This window comes from Mastigoproctus giganteus, chromosome 5, assembly GCF_048544385.1.
Source record: "Mastigoproctus giganteus isolate SK-2022 chromosome 5, ASM4854438v1, whole genome shotgun sequence".
Lineage (NCBI taxonomy): Eukaryota > Metazoa > Arthropoda > Arachnida > Uropygi > Thelyphonidae > Mastigoproctus > Mastigoproctus giganteus.
In genome coordinates, this window is record NC_143579.1 from 8,590,921 (window position 1) to 8,613,457 (window position 22,537).

The 22,537-nt window shown below is 36.5% G+C and overlaps 1 protein-coding gene across 1 annotated transcript in view; it reads left to right on the forward strand.

Annotated features, from left to right (window-relative positions):
* Positions 1–370: 370 nt before the first annotated feature.
* The window catches only part of pasha (microprocessor complex subunit partner of drosha), a 90,336-nt gene continuing 68,169 nt past the window's right edge, over positions 371–22,537 (forward strand). Inside the window, exons 1-2 of the mRNA XM_090373851.1 lie at positions 371–914; positions 14,733–14,875. Of these exons, the coding sequence (XP_090229977.1) occupies positions 371–914; positions 14,733–14,875 (687 nt within the window). The remainder of the gene's footprint in view (positions 915–14,732; positions 14,876–22,537) is intronic.

Sequence of the window (22,537 nt, forward strand, 5' to 3'; positions counted from 1 at the left end):
CAGTTCATGTGAGCTGTTCATGCTATATTTATGATATATATTTTTGTAATTTTTAAGATCTAGTGTAATGTATTCTTTATATCTTTTGGTGTAGGCTTAAATTATTTTTGAGCTAAATTTTAATTTTGAATATATTTTGTTTTAATTTGTTGATTTATGTAGGGCTAAAATTTATTACTTTTTCAGGCTTTCAGTTATCTTAATGCAAATAACATGCATTGCACATGTCCTTGTAAGGAAAGAGTTCAGTATATAAAAGCTCTTTCTTTATTAGAGCATTTAGCAATGGTATGTCATATCTTCCAGGAATGGTTCCTGAATTTAGACTGATGTTGCAACTTCTTAACTGTGGTTTCCAGAAGGCAGTTTAATGAGTTCATCAGAAAAGTTAGAAATTGAATCTTCTTGTGATAATTTGTTGTCACAGTCATCTGTGGAAAAACAGCCACCCCTACTCATGCAAACGTCCAATCTGGTTTCAGGTGATGGGTTGGACATTGGGCATGGTGGAGGTGGTAAAATGTCATCTAGTCTAAAGCGAAGGTGTCCATTTGATGCTGAAAATGCAAGTATTCAAAGTGATCTGGCTTCAAAATATGTTTCTCTTGAAGATTGCAATAAGAATAAAGATCGTGCCAGTGGTGTTGGTACACAAATAGGAATAAATATAAATGGAGGCATCAAAAAGTCTGCAAGACTGGAGTTTGACATCTTAGATGAAATAGATGCTGCTGGTGGGGATGAAGATGAAATACACAGTGTTAGTAATAGTGATAGTGAAAGCGATATTCCAGAGGAAGAAATTGAGGCAATGTTAGAAGAAGGGCTAAAGGATTATTTGAAAGATGGAAAAACCAGAAGCAACATTAGCGAAGAATTGATTCATGAAAAAAGAGAGAAGGTTGTTCTTAAAGGTGAGCTTGAACCTTTCATTTTAGAAAATTAAAGACTTATTATTTGATCTATATTTTCATATATAGTTACTTTTAATTTATGCTGATTTTAGTCATGTTTTAGCTAGCAAATTTATTAATACACCCAGTCCTCAAACTAACACAAAAGTAGGGCTAGCTTTCGAATAGAATGACCGGTTGTTCTGTTTAACAGCATTTTTAAAGTAGGGCTGGCTTTCGACTAATGTGGCTAGTTGTTCGGTTAACACAATTTCGCGGCACCTCCGTAGCCAGGTGGGAAGGAGCAGCAGTGCATAGCACACGCTTCTTGATTAGACCTGGGTTCAAGCCCATCACCACCAATTGACCCATTGCATATCCCCGAAGCAATATGGTCTTAGTTGCTAATGCTCCTAAAAACCAAACAATAAACAACACAATTTCTCCATATCTTCTCCATCATTGTAGAAAATAGAAAAGGTATTGTGATTCTGCCGTCCATACTTTTTTGAGCACATTCACTTGCCCTTAAAATTCCACAAGTCAGCTTGTGGAATTTCTTAGTCTGGCTTTGTCTACCATCATTCTGCTCCCATGTGGTTTGACTTATTAATTTGCAATAACTTTGCAGTATGTTCAACATCAAGGTGAAATCATAATTAGTAAGATCTGAAGCATAGTGGTGGGAGTAAGAAACCCAGAAAAACAAAGCTAAAGTAAAGACTGTAGGTTCTTGAGCACTGTGAGAAAAATGAATGTAGGAATATTAATTATGAAACAAGTCTTTTAAACCTTCTACACTAACACTGAGAAGATTAAAGCATGCTGTGCAAGTGAAATTTCTAGGTGTAAGGCACTCATCCTGGGTAAGGTCCATGATCTGGATGAAAACCTGGTGAGAAGGAATTCATGGTAAGCACTAGCTAGTTTAATCTATTTAAAGGTCACCAATTTTCAGAACATTGGTTGATGGGAAAAGTGGCTAGTTCAGGTATGGTTAGTGCAGTATGATTTCCAAAATATTTTAAATGATTGACATAAAAAATAATATCAATAAGATGGGTTTGTTTTGGAAAAGGATATCCACAAGAACAGATGTCTTGGGCTGAAAGAAAGTATCCAAGGCAGCAAAAGTTCTGTGATAGCAATGTTGGGGCAGGGGGGGGCTGCAAATGGTGACAATATTGTAGCTTTTAATCTATCATACTAAAAGTCCAAGGGCATTAAAGGACTTTCTCAACTCAAACCTACCTGTTTATTATAGGCTGAAGGATTGGAATTCAGGACCAGTATTCAGTGATTTACTGGACAACTGCAAAGCTGAAAATTTGTTAGCATTAGATAATATTGAAGGGTGGTGGTATTTTTTTTTTTTTTTTTTTTGTATATCAACAATAGTAGAGCATTAAAATGCTTAACAGTGTAACTGGTAAAACTGCAGCCATTATCAACCCACTGCAGGATGGAAGCCTCCTCAGCAATTCATGAGGGAAATGGACCATAATCTGCCACGTTGGTCCACTGCGGGTTGGCAGATTGACCGTATTTAGCAGTCAGGGGCTTGAACCCCAGTCTACTCAAGGAGCGTGTGCTATTGTACTACTGCTCCTGACCACTCGGCTAGCTATCTCATTGTTTTATTTTCTCTAAAATGAGTTACATGCAAGAGATATACACAAGCAACTAAAAACGACAAAAAGCATTAACTCAAGTTAGGCTGCTGGAACGCATTCTCCTTATTTTTGTTATTTCTTATGGGAAATTTGTCTAACATTATTTCACCTTACATGAAACTTTTGAAGAACACAACTACTGTGTTAGTCGGAAACCTGGTGTATTAGTTTAGTTTTTTTTTTTTTTAAATTAGCAGTTTCTTTCAGATTTAATTCAGACTACACAACACAGCAGTCTGTATTGTGATTTGTTTTTTTTTTTTCCCAATCTACACCTGCACCTAGTAATTCAAATGTTATTTTGGTCTGGGCATCCTAATTCTTATTTTTTAAAATTTTATCATTATAAAATTTGATTATAGTGTTATAATATCTCTCTCTCTCTCCCTCCCTCCCTCTCTCTCTCTCTCTCTCTCTCTCTCTCTCTCTCTCTCTCAGATCTCTAAAACTGGTATTTATTAGCAAGAATTTTTAGATTTGTTACCCTTTTATTTCATTGATATTAATGTGCACTATTGCATATGAAATCTATATTTCCCACTATACCAGTCCTCTTGAGTGTTACTGTTTTCATGCTTCACTTCTGTAATACTATTTCTCTCTGTTTAATACTATATAACTCTATTTTTTTTTTAGCCTCATTATTTTTACATTAAATATATTAAAAATAAACTTTCTAGATAATGAAAAAATCGAAATAATGGCACCTTGAATTCCTGAAGGTGCCGTTATTCTGAAAGTCCGCTGTACTATGATTAGTAAATAACATTAAAACACAAAAGGTCATTAAAATAAAAATTTATTGAAATAAATAAAATTTTGCATATACTTTCACATGTGAGGAATTATTTAGGGAAAGGGATGCCAGAAGTTTATCAAACTAACAGAGAGCTAAATTATTTTGTAATAACTGAGAGGAAAGTGGAGGAGAAATTGTTGAAGTTAAACACAAGAGGCACCTGGGTGTGTGGAATCTATCCAATTTTATTAAGGGAGATAGCAAAGAAAGTAAGCAAACCCTTAGCCATATTTGTGAGAGCATCCTTTGATTCAGGGGAGGTCCCTGTGGACTGGAAATGTGTGAATGTATCCCAATTCACAAAGAGGATGAAAGGTGACAAGTAATTACAGACCTGTTTAACTTCTGTTCCAGGGAAAATAATGGAGTCGCTGGTAGAATAAGTAATGCAGGATCATCTATACAGGGCTTCAGTTATACTTCAGAGCAGATGGTGACTGGAGGGAGTCAGAGTAGTATGTATGCAGGTGGCATTTTTGAGGCCACATTAATTTAATGAGCTGGGTATATTTTTGCTATGTCTTTTTTTTTTTTTTTTTTTTTTATGTGAACCCCAAACATGAGAGGTATTAGAACCTATAGTACTTGGTACCGTGCTTGGGTTGGAGGTTGAGAAGACGAAAGAAGATATTTGTTGACATTAGACTTGAACTTCTATAGATTATAATTTTCAGGAAATATGTATGAAGGAAGGTTGTTCCAGAAAATGGCAGTTGAATGAATAAACGAGGAAGATGAAAAGTGAGTTTGAAGTTGGACAGTAAATGGATGTTGGCTGGTGGCGGCACGTGTTCGGACTGTTTTGAAAGAGAGAGAGCAGGAATTATAGAAGCCAATTCAGAAGAACAGTGCCCATGGAAGTATCTGTAGAAGAGGCATGCATCGGAAACAGTACGTCTATGAGAAAGCGAGTGGAGAGACTCTGTTAGAGATGAATCATTAATTAACCTAACTGCCCTCTTCTGAATGGAATCAAGAAGCCTGAGAGAGGCTTTGGGGGCACCACCCCAAATGTGGGAACTTTTCCATGGCAGGGCGGATTTGCGATTTATACAGAGTGAGAAGCTGTTTGGAAGAAAAGTAACGCCGAGAGCGAAAGAGAAAATCAAGTTTTTTAGATGCAGAGGAAGCAATATTTGTAATGTGCTTGTGCCAAGAGAGATTAGAAGTCAGGGTAATTCCCAAAAGTGATATATCATTTTGCCTAGAAATCGGAGTGTCACTAAAGATAAGCATAGGAGCAGAAGAATCCTTTTTGCGAGATATAAGACAAGACTGAATTTTAGAAGGGTTGAAATCAACTAAGTTGTCTTTGCCCCACTGGAGAATTACCTGAAGATTGGCATTTAAGGAATTGGTAGCAGATTTTCGAGAAGTTGAAGCTGATTGAGCAGGACAAGGTTTCTCAAAATGGAAAGTGGAATGCAATGTGCTATCATCGGCAAAACTATGGATAGGATTTCCAGTCAATGGAAGAAGGTCATTAATATACAAGAGGAAAAGAGTGGGGGAAAGAACTGAACCTTGGACACCGGCATTTGTGGAGAAGTTAGAAGACAGAGAGCCATCTACCATCACCCTCAGTGAGCGATCAGAGAGAAAACTGGATAACCAATTACTAAAAACATTTGGAAAACCATAAGATGGAAGCTTGTTTAGAAGACCTTTATGCCAAACACGATCAAAAGCCTTTGAGATGTCAAGAGCAACTACTTGTGTTTCACCGAACCTTTCCATTGAATTAGTCCATAAATGGGTAACATAAGCCAGAATATCACCAGTGGATCGACAATGACAGAATCCATACTGGCGATCGTTGATCAGACGGAAGGTTTCTAGGTAGTTTAAGAGTTGGCGGTTAATAGATTTTAGATATGCGTACACCATATCTAAAAATTATATTCCTTCATAAAGACTGTTCAAGATAAGAATGTTGCATATCACAATTTGCATATAGCCAAATTTCCAGGTTCATTTTCTGCTTACACCAAAGCTTGCAACAATTGGAAAGCAGTTATTAAACAGTCCAAACTGGACATTGAACAAGCTAAGAGTAGAAAACTTGCTTCTTGTTCAAATGATGATCAAGCATTCTGGTCTCTTGCCAAAGCTAATGGCCACAACTTTTGCCCATCTTCATTCTCACCTCTTTCAAAACGAGATCAACGAGCCACTTCAGCCAAAGATAAAGCTAACTTGCTAGCATACTACTTTACTTCCAACTCCTGTATTAATGATCTTGGTTAACCACCTCTCACCATTCCCATTATGCTCCATCCAATGCCTCCTGTGATCTTCTGTCAGAATTTTGAACAATCTTGATGCTAAGAAAGCTCCAGGTTCTGATGGTATTTCTCCCCTTGTTCTCAAAACCTGCACTCCTGAACTTACTCCTGTTCTGTATTGCCTTTTTTCACCAAAGGTATTTTTCCTTCTGCTTGGAAATTTTCTCATGTCTAGCCAGTTCCTAAAAAGGGTGACAAATCCTTTTCATCCAATTATTGACCCATTGCAATCACCTCTACTCTTTCTAAAGTAATGAAAAAATCAATTAACCACCAACTCTTAAACTATTTAGAAACCTTCCATCTGATCAACGATTGCCAGTATGGATTCTATCAGTGTTGATCCACTGGTGATATTCTGGCTTCTGTTGGACAAATTCAATGGAAAAGTGTGGTGAAACTCGAGCAGAAGAAGAGGTATTGCTCTTGACATTTCAAAGGCTTTTGATCATGTTTGGCATAAAGGTATTCTGAATAGGCCTCCATCTTATAGTTTGCCAACTGTTTTTTTGTAATTGGGTACCCAGTTTTCTCTGACTGGTCACTGCAGGTGATGGTAGATGGTTCTCTGTCTTCTAACTTCTCCACTAATGCTGGTGTTTCCCAAAGAGATTCAGTTTTTTGTCCCACCTTTTTCCTCTTGTATATTAATGGCCTCCTATTGACTGGAAATACTATTCATAGTTTTTCTGATGATAGCACATTACAATACACCTTCCCATTTGAGAAACCTTGCCCTGCACAAACAGCTTCAATTTCTCGAATATCCACTACCAAATCCCTCAAATGCTGATCTCCAGGAAATTCCCCACTGGGGCATGATAACGTAGTTGATTTTAATCCTTCTAAAACTCAGTTTGTAAAAAGGATTCTTCTGCTCCTGTGTTTATTTTCAGTGACTGATTTCTGGAAAAGATCATATATTGCTATTGAGAGTTACCCTGACTTCTAAACTCTCGTGGCACAAAGCACATTACAAATATTGCTTCCTCTGCATCTAAAAAATTTGGGTTTTCTCTTTCACTCTCAGAGTTAAGTTTATTCCAAACAGACGTTCACTCTACAAATTGCAAATCTGCCCTACCATTGAATATTTTTCACCTGTCTGGGGTGGTGCCCCCAAAACCTCTCTCAGGAGTCTACATTCCATTCAAAAGAGGGTAGTTAGGTTCATTAAAGATTTATCTCTAACAAAGTCTCTCCATTCTCTGTCTCATAGATATTCTGTTTCTGCTGCATGCCTTTCTATAGATACTTCCATGAGTATTGTTCTTTTGAATTGGCTTCTATAATTCTTCTACAGCATGTTCGGGAGGCAACTAGAGGGAGTAATACTCTTGATCTGATTATCAGTAGTGATTCTTCGTTCATTAATAATCTGCAGATAAAGGAACCACTAGGTGGCAGTGATCACAGTGTGCTGAAGTGGGATTTACTCAAAGAGGCAACTACCATTGGGGTAAAGGAAAGGGTTTTTGGTTTCGTAAAGGTGACTACAGTGGTCTGAGACATTATTTAAATTCTATACGGTCGGACCAAGTGATGATGTTACCAACAGCAAATTCAAAATGGGAAGCGTTCAAAGAATTAATCTTGGAAGCTACTAGACTTTTCGTACTAACTAAGAAATATTGTTCAAGATTTAGGCCTAAATGGATGTCAAGTGAACTAATTAGACCTGTGGCAGAGAAGAAAAATGCATGGGATACATATAAATTAACAGGTGACATGGAAGCCTATGATAGATTTAAGCTGGTCTGTAACCACATCACAAAAGAGGTTAGGCAGGCAAAGGCAAATTACAAGAAATATTTGGCAAAGGATGCAAAGAAAAACAGTAAAGAGTTCTTTACTTATGTAAACTCTAGAAGGAAGGAGATGAATCACATTGGTCCACTTGATATCTATGGTTCAACTGTTGATGATCCTGATCAGGTAGCTAACAAACTAAATGAATATTTTGCATCTACATTCACACATGAGGAGTTATTCAGGAAGTTTTCTTTCTATTGTCAACAAGTATCTTCTTTCATCTTCTCAACCTTCAGCTCCTGCATGGTTCTAAGTACTATAGGTTCTAACGTTTTGCATATAGGGTTTTCATTTTAAAAAAATGAATAAAAATAAAATAACACAGTTATATAATAGTTTCATAACTACCAACTAAATACTATAACAGTTTTGAATTTTTGCGAGGTACTGTTAAAAATGTCCCACCACTCCCTATTCTCTACGTACAATATTGTTCATTTCAACAGAGATTGTCACTTAATATCAGAATTGTTCCAAATATAAGAAAAAACTTGCACAATTAAACCCCAAGCTTATATGTTCTTTATAATTTTGTTAGTAGAAATTATGTTTTTGTATGCACCACAAGAAGTATCAAGTGGAGTGTAAACAAATGGCTTCACTTGTTAACCTTCAGGCTCGTTGGCCAGTCCAGTGATTAGTGTAATAGCACATCATGTATTTTATACTTCATCATCCAAATTCCAGTGGTGCACCTTTCATGTTGTAGTTATGTTATTACTTTTTTCTGGAAATGACAAAAGTAATAATATATCCAAAAGAAGTGACACAATATTTTAAGAAATTGAGCTAGATAATAGTTGTGTCATAGACATTGACATTGCAACATTCTTAAGGAATGGCAAGAGCATATAAAGGATCCATGGAATGAGTGGATCTTTATAATACTAAAGTAATGATTGATGCAATACAATGTATTTGTCATCACATCTTTATTATGATGTAATTATTGGGGTATTGAGACTATAGCCATTAGACTGAATGGGGAGGGCAAAATGCCATTGCCTCTTGACTTTTGAAACTGTTCTTAAAAGACAATTCTTTTTGTCCATTCCCTCTGATGATTGGCCTACTTCCCAAACTTTTTATTGATCACATTGGTTTATTAGAAGTTTGGTGTGCCTGCTAAGGTTAAAGGTCAATTTGTTTGAAATAAGGGGGGAGAACAAGGAGTGGGTTAATTTCTGCATAAACAGTAGTGAACATAATGGTATTTTCCAAATGATGAAATTAATTTTAATAATAAATAATTATTCATAATAATTATTTAAAATAAAATTAATTTTAAAATTGATTAATTGAATTTTTCTTAATTTTTTTCATGACATCATTAACAGTTTTTCTACTTTGTCTTTCATGCATGAAAGAAGGAATTCATTCATCTTTACTGAATATTCTGAAAAGTCAAGATATACTGAACACTAATAAGCTGCAAGTCCTGACCAATTGCATTTATCTATTTGTTCATCAAACCTGTGCTTTTAACCTTGCTCCTCTTCTGTGTTGCCTTTTTATACTTTTTTTAAAAATTTTTGCTGGTGTTTTTCCTTCTGCTTGGAAATTTGCTCCTATCAAGCCAGTTACTAAAAAAGGTGAAAAATTCCTCTAATCCAATTATTACTCCATATCACTTCCCCCCCCCCTTTTTTTTTTAAATCTCAGAGCAACGGAGAAATCCATCAACTGCCAACTCTTCAACTACCTTGAAACTGTTCATTGATCAGTGATTGCCAGTATGGATTTCATTGACATCAATGCATTAGTGATATATTGACTTATATCACTTATCCATGGACAAATTCAATGGGGAAATTTGTTGAATCTCAAGCAATTGCTCTTGGCATTTCTGAACTTAGTATTTGGTATAAAGGAATCTGGTTTTCTTCTGACTGCTCACTGTGAATGATGATTGATGGCTCTGGCTTCTTTACTAATACTGGTGTGTGTGTTTCCTAATTTCAGTTCTTTCTTCTACTCTTTTGACTTTCTTTCACTGATTAGAAAATCTATCCTTAGTTTTGCCAATGATAGCAAATTTCATTCCACTTTCCAGTTAGAGAAATGTTGCCTACACAAACAGCTTCAGTAACTCTAATGTCTGCTACAAATTCCTTAAATGCTTATCTCCAGCTAATGCTCCAATGGGATGAAGAAAACTTAGTTGACTTCACTCCTAAAAATTCCATCCTAGTCCTGTCTTATTTCTCTGAAAAGAGTCTGCTGCTCCTATACTCATCTTCAGTGACACCCAGATTTATAGACAAGATCACATATCTCTATTAGGAATTACCCTGACTTCTGTGCTCTCTTGACATAAGCACATCATAAATATTGCTTCTTCTGCTTCAAAAAAACTGGGTTTTCTTTACTGCCCTTTGCATTGCTTTTCTTATAAACATCACTCTGCACAAATATGAAATCCTCCCTACCATGGAATATTGTTCCTACATCCTAAGTGATAATCCCAAAACCTCTCTGGAGCTGCTCAACTCCATTCAAAAGAAGGCAGTAAAGTTAATTTATGAACTATCTCTTAAAAAGCCTCTCCAGTCTGTTTCATAAATTTTCAGTTTCTGCTATATGCCTTTTCTAATAGATACATCTATGAGCACTGTTATTCAGTTGGCATTTGTAATTTCTCCAGTCTCTTTCAAATAAGTCCAAACACATGTAGCAACCAGCCAACATCTGTTCACTGTCCAACTCCAAACTCACAGAATCAACTTTGCCTCATTTATACCTTCTACTTCTTTTCTTGGAACAACCTTCCTTCACATGTGTTTTCTAAAAATTACAATCTGCAGAAATTTAAGACAGTGGTCAACAGTTTCTGTTTTCTCAACCATTCATGCACAAAATTCTGTAGATTCTAATACCTTTTGTGTTTGGATTTTTCATTAAAAAATATATACAGTTAATAAGTAGGTAGTTAAATGCCAAAGTAGCCATTAACAAAAAATTTACTGTTTACATTACTCATGCATTAATCGTCTGTTTACACTAATCAAGAAATGCTATGATATATAAATGCCTCTACATTTATATATCATAGCATTTCTATAAAACAAAGAATGTTTTAAAATGCATGTATCCTCTGAACTCATTTGACCCTTTTGCCTTTATATCCTCGTTTTAATTTTAGGTATCTGTAATCCTAACTTGGACTCTTATCTACCACACGCAACACACAGTGTGTTTTCTTGCTCATCAGTGGCTTGTGCTTAACATTCCCTTGCCAAGGCATTGAGTGGCCAGTTTATTAGATACCCAGACCTGATGTGTAAATAAATAATCTATTGTGGTATGCACAATATCCTTCATGGCTAGGGATTTATAATCTGATTATGCAATAAAAGGCATTGATAACAAAATAACAGCCATTACATTATTAGAACAACATGTGAGAATACAAAATTACAATAATTTTAACTTATATACAAATAAATCATGGGTGCACTTGGATAGCTACTTAAAATCCCTTGGACTCTGCTCATTAGAAGATTACATAGGAGGTATCCGAAATGGATAATGGGTAGTAGCAAATGCAGGAAAGTGTCAACTTTGTGTGTCCATGAACACTTCACTATTCAAAGCAGAAGGGTGCAGGCAAACCCAAGTTGATGATATGGGCTCTGTAAAGTTGATTATGGGTGTGGGGTCCTCTATGGAATGCTTTAAGAAGCATTCCTTTATTTTTTCTCTTGCATAAACTTATGCAAGTCAGCATCTGTTTATTGAAGTTTTCAAGTATCTGGTTTAGAGAGAATCTATCAACAAGGGACTAGTCAGTTCATGTTAGACTATCAATGGAGAGGATCTGAGCCAAGGTTATGAGGTTGTCCAGGAGCATGAGCACCAGATATGAAGTTGAGAGATAGACCTATTAGCATTTTTGTCAAGGATACTGTTCTCCTTTCATTAATAAATGAGAGCATCCTTCTGATTGGCAAGGCAGCTGACATTTCAGCGGTAGTGACCCTAAGATTAACAAGAATATGGCATTGGCTCACTTAAGTATCCGGTACTCTCCAGAACAGTTCATGTTAGAGGGAGCTACTGGGCCCAAATTTAAAACTATACAGAATTGCACAATAAATTGTAATGATTATTCCAACCTTATAAGAATGGAATGTCCTGAACATGAGGCAATTGCTACTTGGTAGCCAACCTGAGCCAAGAGCCTTATAGTTAACTATGTCAGTTTGGTTGTTGAATGACATTTTGGCATCGGAGACCATGGTAAGGTCATTATGGGTTTGGACACTTGAGGTATCAAGTAGAACTTCATTTAGTGCTCAGAACAACCTCCGATTGTTGGGAAAGGGACTACATGAGATGCTTAAAGCATTACCAAAGAATGCTGCTCATGAAACCATATTCATCCCACAGTTGCCTCAAATAGATAGTCCATCTGATCCATGATGCAAGCAGACTGTTCCACCTTATCCAACAGGTGCTCAATCAGGCTGAGATCTGATGACTGAGCAAGCCAATGAATGATATTAAAGTTACCCTCATGTTTCTGAAACCATTCCTGGATGATACATTCTTTGTAACCTAGTACACCTATTAGAAACTTTTAACAGATGGATAAACTGCAAACATAAAGAAAAGTGCCTGGTCAGCAGCAGTGTTAAAGTAATCTTTGCATTTGACATTGTTGAAGTTTAACATTGATAAATGAAAGGTATTGTATATTGGTAGCAGTTCTCCCAGAATAACATACTGTGTGGTACCATGCTCAAAGTAGAAGAGAATGGGAAACACCTGAGGGTACTTGTATAGTCAGACATGAACTCACTGAACAGTGCGGATTGTTTGTTAGGATAGCTCATGCAGTTTTGTCCATGATATTCAGGAAGTTTGTCAGCAGGGATAAGGAGGTAATTTTTCTGCTGTATATGGCAATGGTTAGGTCACATCTTGAATACTGCATACAGGGTCTGGAAGCTTCCTTTTAGGAGAGGTATGGATTTGTTGGAACAGGTACAGAAAAGATTAGTGAGGAAAACAAATTGCAGCATCTGAAAAGCATAGGCACTTGTGAGAAAATCTGATTGAAGGTTTAAGGCATTGAATGGAATGAGTAAGCTAAATATTGACAATTCTTATTCTTGCTTGGAGGGCACACATAAGGAAGCATAAATTTAAATTGAAGGATGTGGTTGCAGGATAGATGTGTGGAAATTTGCTTTCAGCCCAGAGGGTAGTTGATTGTTGGAACAAACTTCCATCTAGTGTTGTGGGAGTAAATTTAAGGGAACATTAGATAAATTTAATATTAGAAGAGCAATATGAGATTTTTTTTTTTTTTTTTTTTTTTTTGGCTGATGTACAAGCTTGCTTCCTTGTAACATTTGCCACTAATAATAATAGTCTGTGGCAGTCATACTTTAATATACTGGTATCAGGTGGCCCAAAATGTAGCTTATGCATGGATTGGTCAGTGCAGAAGTACAATTATACATCTGTTTGAGTTGACAATGATTCTAGTCTACATGACCACAAAATACGCCGACCGGGCTAGCCGAGTGGGTAAAGCACCTACCCGGCAACCCAAAGGTCGCGGGTTCGATTCCTGCCTCGGGCTTGGATCAAAGTACTGCAAAAACCTTGGGAGGTGCAATATGGCCACAGAAGCCGATGCGCCAACAACTACCAAATCAAAAAAAAAAACCCACAAAATACAATTAATGATGATATTCTTGTGAACTTCTCTGATCTGTGGTCATGCCCAAGTACGAACTTTTTTTTTCCTAATATTTGCCACACAAAAACACACTCCCACCACATCACTCTTACTCTGTCGTCATATAGCTTTTGACATCTGGCATGATGGGTCCATTAATTTGCACTGCTGTAGCCATATTTCTGCCATCAGCCGTGAAACATTTGGAAACAATGTAATTCATCAAATCAAGACTTTTTTTGTGTTTCCATGTGCAGTCTACGTATAGTTGCTTGTTTTTAGCTGACAAGAGTGGACCTCTGAGGGTGTCTTTTGCTATACTCAGTATAGGAGAGGGTCCAGTGCATTGTGCATTTCTCATTGCATACAACTGTTATACTGCATTGCCATTTGACTGAATGTGGTCTGTTAGAACTGCATGATTCTTTTTTATATTCTGCTGGTCTCTCACACACACACACACACACACACACACACACACACACACACACACACACACACACACACACACACACACACACACACACACTCCTTCGGTATCTGACTATCTGCTTTTTATAATCTAGTACAGATATATACCTCTGATGGCATGGTCAATTCTTTGGATAACCAAATGTGCTTCTTAAACTGGCCATTCAGTGTATGTGGGATTAACTTGTTTCTTCCAATTGCTGGCACACTGGAAGAAACAGGATTATTAGTTGCTACATATAAAATGTATAATGCTGAATAACTGTAATTTGGAATTATATAACTTTTGAATTTTATGATTAGGAAACTTCTGTCAATATTATTCAGCTGCTTTTGTATTTCTATTGCAGAATCCTGTTGCTTCATATGTTTATATACCATATTGTTACTTGAAAAGGAGGCGCCTCCGTAGCCAGGTGGGAAGGAGCAGCAGTGCGTAGCACACGCTTCTTGATTAGACCGGGGTTCGAGCCCGTCACCACCAAATACGGAGGATGCGGAAAGGTCATTCAGGGAATGACCACCGCATATCCCGGAGCAATATGGCCTTAGTTGCTAATGCTCCTAAAAAAAACGAAATAACAAAAAAAAAAAATACTTGAAAAGGTAATTTTTCTAAATACATGCTACTTCTGTGCATTTCACTAGTTGAATGACTGATATGGGAAGCAGCAGGCACATGTCAAATTGCTCATCTGGAAGGAGAAGGGGGTGAGGGAGTTGAATACGTGAGTTGATTCTCCTGAAGTAAAATTGTTGTCTTGTGGGGAACCTTATATGAGTAAATGAATTACTAAAATCATTTGGACTTATTTTTTTAATAATTCCATGCATAAGCTATATGCCCTAACTTTTTTTTTTGCTTTTTTACATGCTCATCATTGTAATATGATATTTTTAGTTACATATATTTACAATTTACATATATTGTGAAAGCATTTACTCTTTAACGAGATTTGCTACCAGCACTCTACTCAATACTGAAGTATTTTCTACATTCCATTCAAATAGTATAGTTGCAGAATTGCGGTAGTTGTTTAAAAATTAAGTATATGCTAATGTGGTAAAAAAAATAAATCGGCAAATAGAATTGATCATTGAATTTTTTAGCTCGAGGCCATGATCATTTTGATGTCTTACCTGAAGGATGGCTTGAAGTAACTCATAATAGTGGAATGCCTCTGTATTTACATAAGCAGTCAAGAGTATGTACATTTTCAAAGCCATATTTTCTTGGTCCAGGCAGTGCTAGGGTAAGTGGTTATAAGTTTTATTTTATTTTTTAATTTTTTTTTCCTCCTCCTATCCAGACTTCTAGAAATATTCCACTACTGTATTTAGAAATTGTTCATTGAGACTATCCACATTCACTGCCTGCCATTATTTAACAAGTAAAGTATTAGGTAAAAATGAAACCATATATGCAGGGGCAAAATAATGCAAATTTTAAAATTTGAAATTACTTATTTATTAATAATGCTTTTATATAAATATACATTAATCACAGATAGTGTTGGAAATGTTCCCCCTTTGTTTAAGTTCCCCCAATGATTCTGTATTATTGCTGTATGTACTAATGTTCCCCCAATGATTCTGTATTATTGCTGTATGTATTTTTATGCAGAAGTCTGAAAAGACTTCTGCATAAAAATTAATCAAGAGATGACAAGTTGAAGGAAATGCAGTAGGCACAAAACTTTTGAACTAACAATAACTCTTTAAAATCTAACACCTTTGAGAGGTGCTGGATTTTAAAAAGATATGAGCAGTTTTTGAGAAATGAATTTCAGTGAATATTAAGCACTAACAAGTGCACTTATTTAAGGTAGTGCTTAGTAGTTAATGTAAGTAAGAGTCCAATTTGTTAAGTATAAACAAGTGACAAACTAAGTCAAAGCAAAATCACAATGTGAAATATATTTGCAAAAAGGATAGGTGGAATAGGACCAGGGTTTGTCTGCCTGAAACTTATCTTTTAAGGGCACAAAAGCTAATGATGTTCTATACATTGATTCTTAATAGGGGATCTAAGGATTTACTTAACAAGTACAGCAATACCTTGCTTAGCACAGCTTCAAACAGCACGGGTTTCACTATAACACTGTTTTCAATTAAGTTTAAGTCGAAAATTTACTGTACATATTAAAACTCATTCAATAGCCTAGACAGGTACTATACATATATGCTGTGTTGTTGTAGCCAGGTACTATACATATATGGTGCAACGTGCAACAGTGTTTAGTATTCTTAATTCCATCCTGATGAGATGACATGATAGTTTTTCAAACTTTTCATTTCAAAATTTATTTTTTACCCCCTTTAAAATAAGATCGAAAATATATCTGCATCTTGGCTAGAAATCACTGCCAACAGCGTGTTCTGTTTGGCAGCATGTTTTGTCCCATTTGATAAATGATTTCACTGGTTTTGAATTGCAAGTTCAGATAATTTCCGAAGACATTGTTGAAGGTCGGAAAAGACTTGGGATTCGAAACTTTGGACACTGCCAATGTACGTGACTGCATTGACTCACATGCAACGCTCCTTGAAATTGGCGAGCAAACTGCATATGCAGAAGAGGAAAACAATTCTGGAGTGGATAACACTGAAGTGCCACCAAAACAATTTTCAACAGAAGAACCGGAGAAAGTTTTTTGGGGGATTGACATGGCCTGCGAGGCGATTATGAATGGAGATCCGAATGTTGAATGTAGCATCAAGATGCGACAAATTTTACAAGATGGGATTCGATGCTACAAAGACTTGTACGCCGAGAAAAAGAAGAGATGGCTTCACAAGACTTCATTATTGAAATAAATAAACAACTGCATTTATTTAAAAGATTTTTAAAAAAAAAGCTTTAAAAATTTTTTAGAGCTATTTTTTTCTCATCTCTCATGATGTTACCTTTACATTAATAAAATTTTGATTGGCTATCAAGTGCAAATTGTTTATGGATTTATTATAATTTGTTTATAAACTGTTTCTCTGGTACGCATTCAATTAAAACCCATTATAATTATACCTCAATCAGCACAGTAGTAGTAGTAGTGGCATGTGATGCAAGAAAGCAAATGTTATGAGCTTATGCAGCATCAGCCAAAAAAAAAAAAAATCACACCATTCCTTCCAAATGCCTGTCCAGTTTCTCCTTAAATTTATTCAACCTATCAACTTCCACAACGACAGATGGAAGTTTGTTCCAGCAATTAACCACCCGCTGGCGTCCTTTCTTAATTTGAATTTATGCCCCCTTAGGTTCGTAATCTGAACAAATGGAAGGATCCCATCAGAATTCAGCGTGCTGAACCCATTCAAGGCCTTATACACCTCAATCAGATCACCGCGCAGGTGGCTAGTCTCCAGCCACTGCAATTTGCAGAACTTAAGCCTCTCTTGATAAGAGGATCCCTTCATTCCCCTCACCAATCTTGTTGCCCTTCTCTGTACATGCTCAAGTAAATCTACATCCTTCCTAAAATGAGGCCTCCAGACCTGTACGCAGTACTCAAGGCGTGGCCTGACCATTGCCTTATACATCATATAAGCAACAGAACTCCATTGTGCCACCTAGGCAAATTTGCCCATATGCACAAATGACTAAACATTTTTGATAACTTTAGATTCTTTAAATTCTAGTGATATTCAGCCGAAAATATCTTTTACTCATTCTGTTGATTAGACGACTTACAATTTTATGGTCTTTAGCCTGTCATCACATGAAATAAATAAATATTCCATGTGATTTCAGTTTCTGCCCCTTCCTCGAGGAGGAAGACCTCTACTCGTTCAGAAGGTAAAAACTATTAAAAATTTCTAACTTTATACTGTCTGACATTCTAAAACTCTCACACCGAGTCTCTTCCCAAATTCCTTACAATATTAGAAGTCACCTCAAGTCAAGTCCACAACAATCGACACTGCACACACTCAGGATATGTATCCATGTTCACTGTCGGAGGAACTCTTCACTATTCATAATCTGTTCGTTTTTTATTTAGTTCCTTTGCCCTCTTTTGTTCAGGACATGTGCGATCTACTGCAGTATGTTCACTGGGCATTTTCTTTCGCCAGCAATTTATGCAGCGAGGAACTTTTTTCTTTATTCGAACATTCTCTATATGAGTGACCTTCCTCCAAACAGTACCCACAACATGCACTACCTTTGCAAAACTTTGCAATATGGCCATAGGTCATACACCTATAACACTGTGTAACCGTAACAATGTCACGAACTCGACAAGCAGACCAGTGGACAAACACTCTACCAGCACTCACTAATTGCTTATGAACAGAACTATCCACCTGAAGAATCCAATGATTTAGCTTCTTGTTCTTGGCTTTATTTACGGAAATAACATTTACACTTTCTTGGAATAGTTTTTGTTCCACTCCGTAATCTTTCAGGTTCTTCAACCATAGCTGTTCTAGCAATTCATTTTTGTCCACATCCTGTTCTACATCATATATAAGAACTTTTGGATTCTGTTTCCTTACTTTATCTACACATAGCTTCAGTTCTTTAAATTTCTCACATTGCATTAAATCACTAATGTCCTTATCAGTTTCAGCTTCAATTACCACTTTCTTGTCTCTTACTGCTTTAAGATTATGAACCTTAACATTTTGCAAGACAGGTCTAACTTGCTTAATCAAATCTACTTTCACATCTTCACTACACTTATGATTAACATTCTTAGTACTAATTATTGCAACTTTCGGCTTATTAAAGCCCACCGCCTTCACTACCGTTGCATAATCCTTAGGGACTTGCTCCTTTATAGCCAGTTCTTGGATTTCTTTTTTGTGGACACTTCGCAGTTCTTGGATTTCTTTCTTTTGACCTATATACATTTCTTTAATTGCTTCTGCTCGTGCACAACATCTTTGAAATTCTACTTCCAGCTCTATAGTTGTCATCTCAAGTTCGCCCCAAATACCAAGGATCTTAGTACATACCTTTCCAGATATCCTATTTTCACTTTGTAGTAAGATATTTCTTAACTTTGTTCTTGCTTTTAATATACTATCAAAACTTAATTCCCTTGAATCAGGTCCTTCTTCATTACCCATAATTGAGCTTAAAACTATCTTAATGTTCTTCAACACTTCTTCCTTCTTTTCGGGGGACATCTTAGATTTTAGTGCAAAGTCTTCTTTTGTTGGAAGTTCACCAAAAACCACCTTCCTTTTCTTTTTTCCCTGCTTCTTTTTCTTGGAAACTGAACCCTTGGACTTTCCTTTACTACTTTCTCCTAGATCTTTTTGCTGTTCTACTTCATCCATAACTAATTGTTCTACCTCAGTGAGTCTTACTTCATCCACATCTTCCGAACTTTCGCTTTCTGAATCATCGGATGACTCACTCTGTGTAGAGATCCCCACCCTCATTTTAAGAAGAGAGCCAGTGTTTGACCTTTTTCCAGACATTAAAATTTTTAAAAGGCAATAGCCAACTATATACAAAAATTTAGAGTCAGACGGCTATTAACAACCCGTACTCAAACAAGAAATCGAAAATCTATCCGAAATCTAATTTAAAAACAGCCCCCACTCAAATTTAACGAGTGGGGGTCCCAGAAGCCTTTAATTAACTTGAGGGCACAGAATGGCAAAATTAACTTCAAACTCACTCTGCCTCACCCACTCAGACACCCGTTTAGCCGGCTAGGGGAAACCCCTAACCGCCCACCCCAGACGCCGAGGACGTAGGGCAGCTAATCTATTTGCAACTCGTGCAATAACAGAAAACTATAACAGGTAACAATCAATAAAAATTTAATTTCAACCAAAATCAAATATCACACAATCAAGATTGATCACCAGATTACAGTTACCCCAAGATTAGCCCCTGGGGCACCATTGCCTTATACAGAGGGATAATCACCTCCTTTTCCCTGCTAGCAAAATTCCTATATATCATTGACAAAACCCCATGACCTGCCCTGGCAGCCTGTCTGCATTGCTCAGAAAACTTCATATCTGACTGCACAATTACTCCCAGGTCTTTTTCATTTTCTACCACCTTAAGTGTAGTACCACACAGTTGGTATGTTTCTCTGGGGTTACTTCTACCCATATGCAGTACTTTGCATTTGTCAAGGTTAAACTTCAGTTGCCACTTCTTAGCCCATCTGCCCAAATTATCTAGATCCTGTTGCAGTAGCACACTGCCATTACTGTCATTAACAACCCTGCCAACCTTTGTATCATCTGCAAATTTCGACACTAAGCCTGATATACCTTCATCAATATCATTGATAAATATACAAAACAGTGGACCCAACACCGAACCCTGTGGGACTCCACTAATAACATTAGTCCAAGAAGAGCAGCACCCATTGATTACCACCCTCTGTCTTCTCGCACTTAACCATCCTTTTATCCATTGTAGCAACTTACCCTTAATACCATTCTGCTCCAATTTGAACAATAGTCTTCCATGCGCAACAGTGTCAAAAGCTTTCCTGAAATCCAAATATATGATATCAAAATTATTTTTTGCATCCAGTTCCTTTGTGACCACATCATAATATCCTATCAAATTTGTCAGAGAAGACTTTCCCTTAACAAACCCATGCTGTGTCTGAATTATTGCTGCAGTCTTGTCTAGATGATCCTGCAATGCATCTTTAACCAGCGACTCCATTATTTTACCCGGAACAGAAGTTAAACTAACTGGTCTGTAATTACTCGTGTCACCCTTCGATCCCCCTTTGTGAATTGGGGATACATTTGCACATCTCCAGTCCGTGGGAACCTCCCCTGAGTCCAAGGATGCTCTCATAATTATGGTTAAGAGTTTGCTTAGTTGCTTTGCCGCCTCCTTTAATATAAAGTTTCACATAACACGGAATAGTTCCGGTACCAATTATCAGTGCTATGCAGGGTATTGCTGTATAAGGCAATATTGGGGGGGGGGAGAGCCACAAGTTAAGATTTAATTTGAAAGTGTCGGCAATTGTGCCCAGACATGATAGGAGGGAGTACATGGTTAGAGCCTTGTGAATCAATTTGGCCCCAGACAGACTCTGCAGTGCTCATGGGAATAGAATTTTCTTAGCATGATCTGTGCTTGTTAACAAGAGAATATTTTCATAGGTATGACACTTAAAGGGGTGCAAAAGGTGGTGTAAGAATATTTGTTGATCCTATCAAGCAGCGAGGTGGGTTATAAAACTGCTAACTTAGTTTTGGTTGGGGGGAAGTGACAAACTAATAGTTTAACAGCAGCCACAGGCAGAGGAACATGCAGCAGCCTGGAAAGCAAGGTGATTTTTATTTCCAAACTCTTTTCAAATGCTTGAGAGGCCCCTTCTATTTGGCAAAAGGTCATCTGGCATATTCACCCCAAGAGAGTACAGTTCTTTCCATATCCATTGCTCAAACTTATTCAGGAGCTCAATTTTGATATAGTCTTATCCTCTATAGCAGTGGTTCCTAATATTTTGTCACTCAAGTCACACTTTAAGTTAAGAGATAAATATAAATGGCACACCGAAATAGCGATTGCTGTCGAACTCAATAGAATTTTTCCTAATCTTGTGGCACACTTGAAAATGGTTGCAGCACACTGGTTGGGAACCACTGCTTTATAGGCCACCAATACCACAAGGAAACTTCTTATGCTATCCTATATTCTAATCTGTAGGTCTCTGTATGTGTATGCATGTGTGTAATGAATATTATTATTAGCAGTATTAGTAGTATACATGATTCTTGATGTAAATAAGACTTAATTTTTTATTATGTGTGTATCATTGGGATCTGATGTGTAAAACCTTCTGGCCTCAGCCATATTGGGTATATTCTCTCCAGTTAAGCATATATTCAACCTGGTGCAACAAATAAATGAATATTTATTTATTTATTTATTCAAGGCCTGCCAGGGTCCTTGTGGAACAAGCAAATGTATGGACTGTGTTAGAATTACTAAGAGTAAAAACAGGTGCACGTATGCTTATATGTACACTAATGCTAGGAGTGTGGTCAGTAAATTTTCTGAATTTTAAGTATTGATTAAGTAATCCTACGTGGACATTGTGGAGAAAGGAGAAATGTATGCTGTGCAGACATAAGGGATGCAGAATTTGAATAGGATAAGTACAGTGAGTAAAATAAGACTTGTATACAGGTAGTTCCTGCTTTACAAGTTCCCGAATTTACAAGTTTTTTTTTTTCAAGTATCACATATCAACAAAAACATTAATTTCAAAAAATGAATGTTAAACATTCATAAATATTGCATTTCAAACCATGTGCGTAGCTAAACAATACAGTGTACCCCACTTTACAATATTAATCCGTTCCAGAGACACCACCGTATCGTGAAAATATCGTAATGTGAACCCAATAACACATTGTTTTTTGGTAATTCGCCCCATGACTTTGGAAGTTGAAATTTTCGCTATATAATTCTCTAAAAGGTCGTTTTTTTATAGCGTAAATTGTATTAGTTACCAATTCAAATCATTAAAATGCACTACACTTTCATCGTTTTCATATGTTCTTTTATAAGAACCAATTTTGAATGGCTTTGTGATATTTTTCTAAAGCACATTTCTGGAGGTCACGACCATAAAACAATAAAAACAATTTGTATTTTCCAGTTTATTGGGCTTTTCTGTTAGTGCAAGCAATTATAAACAGGTAGTAAACTCATGCTATTGCATTTGCGAAAATACCGATAGCTGGAATTGTGTGGTTTTTACGTTATTATGGTGAAATGTGTTTTCCCTTTACTGAAATATAAAAAAACTAATAAATTTTCAGAATCTTCTCTTCATTCCTTTTTTTTTTTTTTAAGCTTCGTAAACTTGTTACCCCGCGCAAATCATGTTAGTTGCAATTTGTGCATTCCATTTAAAAAAATGCTTATACATGCTATTGAAATTTAAAAAGAAAAGAGAAGATTA